At 51.7% G+C, this 6,218-nt stretch overlaps 1 protein-coding gene across 1 annotated transcript; it reads right to left on the bottom strand.

Moving 5' to 3' along the window:
• Positions 1-16: 16 nt before the first annotated feature.
• On the bottom strand, positions 17-4,654 carry NDUFB7 (NADH:ubiquinone oxidoreductase subunit B7). The gene is made up of 3 exons (XM_016219671.2): positions 4,508-4,654; positions 615-783; positions 17-175 (listed from the first exon to the last, which is right to left on the bottom strand). The coding sequence occupies exons 1-3, from the start codon at positions 4,617-4,619 to the stop codon at positions 67-69; spliced, it is 390 nt and encodes a 129-aa protein (XP_016075157.1). The 5' UTR covers positions 4,620-4,654; the 3' UTR covers positions 17-66.
• Positions 4,655-6,218: the final 1,564 nt, after the last annotated feature.

Here is a 6,218-nt window from a genome sequence, read left to right as displayed (position 1 = left end):
AGGCAGGGCTTGGGCTGAGGGCCTTTTTATTTTCTCCACTTGTCCAAGGGTGATGGGTGGGCCCCACTACAGGGCCACCTGGTCTCTGGCCAAATCCGCCTCCCTCTGCTCCCGCCGCTTCTTCCTTTGGAGCAGCCGCCGCTCCCGCTCAAACTCCTTCATTCGCATCACGTAGCTATAAGGCAGAGCATGAGAAGGGCTGTCAAGGCTCCCTGGCCGGCCTGGGCCCTCCCTTACCCCTGGGAAGCCAAGGGGGGGGGAGCTAGAACTCTGTCCCAGAGCACTCTGGGAGGCCTTAGAGTTGGGGAGACCTGTGTGCCTGTGGCTTAAGTCTGGGGTCTGCCCCCTGCCTCTCTGGTGGACACCAGTGAGCCCTGGTCCTCCTACTTGGAACCCTGGCTTGGCTGATCCTCCAGGTGGCCTCAAAGATGCCTGCCCCACCCAGACGCATTCCCTGCCCCCACCCGACAGACTCCTTGAGAGTTCTTTTTCAACTAAGATGGGGGCCTGGCTAGGAACTCAGGTTAGTTCACTGTCTTCTGCCTCAGGATGCCTGGGCTGGGGGACAGGCGGGGGTGGGCAGATGAAGGATGTGGGGTGGGCCTGGGGCTCACTCGAGATGTTCGCAGTAGTCCCAGTCATGCTGCTCATGCTTGCAGGCCAGGAAATTGGGGAAGCTGTCACGCTTGCACTTGAGCAGCCGGATGAGATAGTGGGCACAGTAGTCCCGCTGCTGCAGCACCAGCTGTGCATCGTTCATCTCCTGCTGTGTGGCCACCATCTCTGTGGGGAGGGAGCGTGCGAGGGCTCAGCTGGGGTGGGCTAACTGCTGGAGGGTCTCTATCATGTCCGACTCCAGGGAGACCCAGCTGGCCCAGGTACAACCAGAAGCAACAGCTCAGGCCAGCCCTCCTCTTCCCCTCAGATCAATGATATGGCAGCAGATGACTGCCACCCTCTGACAGAATGAGTATCATTTTCTAATTTGCAATACGACAATCCTGGACACTAAGGTCCAGATGGGAGGAGCCCCTCTCTCCCCATCACCCCAGGCACCTCAGCATCCACACTGGATCCTCATCTCCCCTCTCTCTCAGGTCATCAGACAGCCCCACCCTGTACAGCCCACTTTTGGGATCCCTGTGCTCCCCTCTGCTGGGCACAACCCAGTGTGGGGGCTGGGCTGCTGGGGCGACCTGGATCCCAGATCTGCCCTCTCGCTGGGTATGGCCTCTTGCAGCTTCAGTTTTTCCATTAAGGAGGAGACTAACAGTCCCCAGCTCCAAAGTCAACTGAGTGAGCGCTAAGGAACTAATCTAAAGTGCTTAGTGCCCACCTCAATGAGAGCTGAACTAGCCACTTGGCTTGGGCCCCATCCACCTGGCAAATCTGACCCCAGATCAAATCAATCTTCAGGAGGCTGACTGGAGCCCTTAGAAGTTGTGGGTGCACGCTCCATGTTGGCAATCTCCCAGCTCACAAGCAATCTTCCCTCACTGGCTTCTCTTCCCTTTGCTTCTGAACCTGTGTCTGTCTCCCTCGGGCCCAGGTTCTCATCTGTTCCTGCACAGAACCCCCTCCAGCTTCCATACTCTGTTAGCACTGCCCACACAAGGCTCTCATAAGGGCAACTGAGAGCCCAGGACACTGTTCTTCCTTAGCCTCTTGTTTCTTGAACATTCTCTTCCCCTGGTTCTCTCCTCCCCAGGTGTCCTCCTCCCATATCTATGGCTTTGGCTTCCTGAGGTGGTTTTTTTTTTTTTTTTTTTTTAATATATCTTTATTGATTTCAGAGAGAGGAAGGGAGATGGGGAGAGAGATGGAAACATCAATGATCAGTCAGTGGTCAGCTGCCTCCTGCACGCCCCCTATTGGGGATCGAGCTCACAACCTGGGCATGTGCCCGGAATCGGTAATTGAACCTCGATCTCCTGGATCATAGGTCAATGCTCAACTCCTGAGCCACGCCGGCTAGGCTTCCTGAGGTTTTTGTTGAGAGCCTTTGCTCCTTTTAATCCATGGCTTCGATCATCAGCCCATAGACTGTTGAGCCCCAAGTCAGTACCCCCACCCTCACCATGTCTGAGCCCCAGGCCCCTAATCCATCTACAGCCCCCCTGCTGGTTTCCACAGAAATGTGACTACTACCTGCATCTGATGCTCTGGCATAATGAGTTAGCAGTTAGGATTTATGGAGCACCTAGGTGTTGGGGGTCCTATCCTTGGAGGAAGACAGCACAAACAGGTGGAGCTAATGTCACAGAATGTCCACAATGCTAAGTATTGGAAAAATAAAGCAAGGGAGACAGAGGTAGTGTTGGGAGATGGGTCACAACTTTAGATGAAAGGGTCCCTTAGAAGGTGGCATTTGAAAGTGAGGGAGTGAGACACGACACCTGGGGAAAGAGCATTCCAGGTAGGGGAGCAACAGGTGCAAAGGCCTTGAGGTGAGAGGACAGGCCTTGGGACAGCCCAGGGATTTTGGACTAAGCATGTAGTTGGACCATAGGGAGGTCAAGAGCTGTTTTGGACTTGCTGAATGTAAGATGCTCGTTAACATTGGGCAGAGATGTCAAGTGGGGTCCGTGAGTCTGGGGTTCAGGGTCAAGGCCCAGCTGGAAATAAAAACTTGGGAGCACTGGCACACAGAAAAGATTTAAAGCTAGGGAACTAGCAGAGAACCCCAGGGAGTGTGTGAAGACAGAGGTCTGAGCCCTGCAGCTTCTCAACATTTACGAGACAGACAGTGGGGAAGAATCAGTGAAGGAGCCCACAGTGATGTGGGCAGGAATAGGGGGTCCTAGCAGCCAGGTGAGAAAGGGCTTCCAAGAAGTGGCAGCAATCAACTATGCTTGACACTGCTGCAGTGGGGTTGGTTAGAAGTGATAATTGATAATGGGGTATAGCGATACACTGTGTGTGACAAACGATGAGAGCTCTTGCAGTGGAGAGAGAGCTGGAGAGAGAGCTGGAGAGGGTGGTGGTTCAGGAGTAACTATCTGCACGTTTATGGGAAAAACTGTTGCAAGAGAAAGGGAGGATGATGGGGTGCCCTTGGGTAGGTGAGAAGATGAGATGGAGGTCACAGTGGTTTTCTGGAGCAGGGTCAGATCAAGTGAAGTAACAGCAGAGGAGGAGTGCCAGGGAGCCATGAGAGCTCTTTTGACAGCTTCTATTTTCTTAAGAGCTAGCAAAGCAACTAGCTGAAAGGAGGTGGTAAGGAGGTGCTGGAGTTAGAAGGCTTGAGACACTCAGAGCGAAGGGCCAGGGAATGTAACAGGAAAGCCAGCAGCATGAAGGGTCAGCTGGGGGATCGATGGTGAGAACAGTTAAGAGAGAAGTGTTTTTCTCCTATGATGTTCAGCTGTATAAAGACAGGAGTCAGGGAGAGCTTGGCTTACCCAGGGTTTTGGTTTAGCCAAGCAGGGGAGAGGAGCAGGGGACTGTGGGTGTTTGCAAAACAGGGCAAAGCAGGTTGTGAGAGGCAGTGGGAAAGATGAACGTGTAAAATGGTAGTGGATCAATGGACTGCAGGTTCAGGTAGGGCTGAACTAACTAGAGCCCACCTCCCAATGTTCTCTCAAATTCAGACCTCACTTAGAGGTCTCCCTGTCTCCAAGCTGTCACCCACACAGCAGCCAGCAGGACGTTCTGACAAAGCAGATCTGATCCTGTCCCTCCTCTGCTTACAAACGCTGGCTCTCTCCTCTCCTGGGTCTCTGTGTGGTCAAGTCCTACTCATTACCCTGAGGTCTCACTTCCAGTTATCACCTCCTGGAAGCCTGCCTTGAGACTACTGCAAGATGCCATCCCCAAGATCTACCTGGTGCCGCTGCATCACCCCCAGGGCTGCGAGTTTCCTTTAATCAGTACCTGCTGTATCCCTGGTGCCCAACTTGGGAACTTGGCCCATGATTGGCACTCGATATGCTTGTGATATTACTACATAAAAAAGCAACGTGCAGCCCTGGCTGGTGTGGTTCAGTTGGTTGAGCACAGTCCCATGCACGGAGAGGTCCCGGCTGGATTCCTGGTCAGGGCACATGCTCAGCTTGCAGGCTCCATCCCGGGGGGGTGGGGGGGGGGCGTGCAGGAGGCAGCCGATCAGGTTTCTCTCCCTCTCTCTTAAATCATATATATATATATTTTAAAGCAACGTGCAGGGACAGTATATACGGTGTGAGCCCCCTTGTGTTTTCTTGCGCATACCTAAAAATAGTAGTAACATCTGGACACAATGAACACGTCCCTTCGTAATAAACCCTCCCAAGGCTCCCCACTACTCCAGTACAAAGCCCAGCTCCGAGGCCTCGTTAGCCCCACTCTTGCCCCCGGGTTTTTGCTCAGACCGTGCCCTCTGCCCGGAGTGCCTCCACACTCGGACAGCACCAGGCTTGCCCTCTGGACTCCTCCCGGCCGAGGTCAGCGCCGAGCCCAGCCCTGCGGACCCCGGGGTTACGGCGTCCGCGTCCCACCCTCGCCGCCGCGCCTGCGCATTCTATCTCACCGCGCTCCTTGCGCCCGGGGAAGCCGTAGTCGGGCGGGAAGGTGGGCATCCGCAGGGGGTCTGGCTCCCCTGAGGTATCGCCCAGGTAGCGCGTGGCCAGGTGCGCCCCCATGGCAGCTGTCGCCACAGACTCCAGCGGCACCCAGGTCACCGCGTTCCTAACCGGAAGCACTCCCCCTTAGCTCGCCACGGATTCCGGGTTGCGCTGGCCGCCACAGGGATCATAGAGATGAATGACCCCGGAGGACTTCTGGTATTTCTAGCGTCACCTGGCGGCCGTGTGCTGACATTACAGATGCGGTGCTCTCCTCCGCGGGATCCCGTGACCGACGATGGGTGGGTGGGGTCTCTGCCTCTGGACGGAAATCCACTTGGGTGGGGAAGTGGAGGGGGATCGACGTAGGTTCGGGGCCTCCCCCTACCCTCACTGGGAGCCCCTGATCTCCCGAGGCTAGAGCACAAATGAAAAATTTTTTCATCTCATAATCAAATTTTTAAAAACATGGTTTTTCTTCAAAAATATTCGAATTTGTTTTTCAAAACCTTGCACGGTATCAATGATATATTTAGTGAATATCAAAAGTTTAAATAAAATTATTCCAAATATGTATTTTAGTGAATTTAATTTAAATAAGTAAATAAAGTTATTTATAAATATAACTATTTAGAGCTGAAATTTTAAATAAATCCTATTGAATACTTTCATGAAAATAAAACAAGTTGCAATTCTAGTATTCCTCTAGTGGCCACTGTAAAGAATTGGTATTAGCCCGGCCGGGCGTGGCTCAGCAGTTGAGCATGGATCCAGGAGATCTGGGTTCGATTCCCGGTCAGGGCACACGCCTGGGTTGCCGGCTAGGCAGCCTATAAATGACTGTCTCATCATTGATGCTTCTCTCTCTCTCTCCCCCTCCTTTCCTCTCTCTGAAATCAATAAAGATATGTTTAAAAAAAAAAAGAATTGGTATTACACTTCACACCTATTTACATTAGGGTTTACAGGTATGCAAATTTTAATTTTTATTAAAAAATAAAATAAAATTTTATTTAATACTGCCAAATACTTCTTGGCCTCAATGTGCAACTGTAACAAATGTCCTAATATGTTATTCTCTCTGGAATCCTTCATTGGAACACAGAGCAGCCATTCATTGGGAGCTTGGCAGTGTTGGGAAATGATACTTAGTTATGCAAGAATAGATTTCATTAGACAAGGTGTTTTGGGTTGAATTGTGTTCCCTCCCCCCAAAATATACGTTGAACTCCTAACCCCTGGAACCTGTGAATGTGGCCTTATTTGAAAATAGAGTCTTTGCAGATGTAATTAAGTTAAGTGGAGATCATACTGGAGTCCTGTGGGTCCTAATCCAGTGACTGGAGTCCAGACATACACACAAGGAGAACATCATGACAGATGAAGGCAAAAATGGGAGTGATGTTTCTACAAGCCAAGGGATGCAAAGGATCCTAGTCAGGAAGGCTCCTCTTCCAGAGCCTTCGGAGCCAGCATAGCATGGCCCTGCCCACACCTTATTTTGCATTTCAGCTTCTAGAACTGTGAGACTAAACATTTACTGTTTTAAACCACCTAGTTTGTGGGACTTTGTTATGGCAGCCTAGGAAACGAATACACAAGAGAATCTGTCTTTTCTCCTACCTAAGCTTTTCTGGTGCTGGAGTCTTCCCCACACTCCAAAGCAGCATCAGTTTC

The sequence above is a fragment of the Miniopterus natalensis genome, chromosome 4 (assembly GCF_054644295.1).
Source record: "Miniopterus natalensis isolate mMinNat1 chromosome 4, mMinNat1.hap1, whole genome shotgun sequence".
NCBI classification, from domain to species: Eukaryota; Metazoa; Chordata; class Mammalia; order Chiroptera; family Miniopteridae; genus Miniopterus; species Miniopterus natalensis.
This window is presented reverse-complemented; position numbering and strand designations above follow the sequence as displayed.

Coding starts and splice junctions, on each gene's coding strand:
- NDUFB7 (XM_016219671.2), bottom strand. CDS start 4,619: ATGGGGGCGCACCTGGCCACGCGCTACCTGGGCGATACCTCAGGGGAG. Junction 784..4,507: donor CCCCGGGCGCAAGGAGCGCG/GTGAGATAGAAT, acceptor CCCTCCCCACAG/AGATGGTGGCCACACAGCAG. Junction 176..614: donor GACTACTGCGAACATCTCGA/GTGAGCCCCAGG, acceptor TCTGCCTTATAG/CTACGTGATGCGAATGAAGG.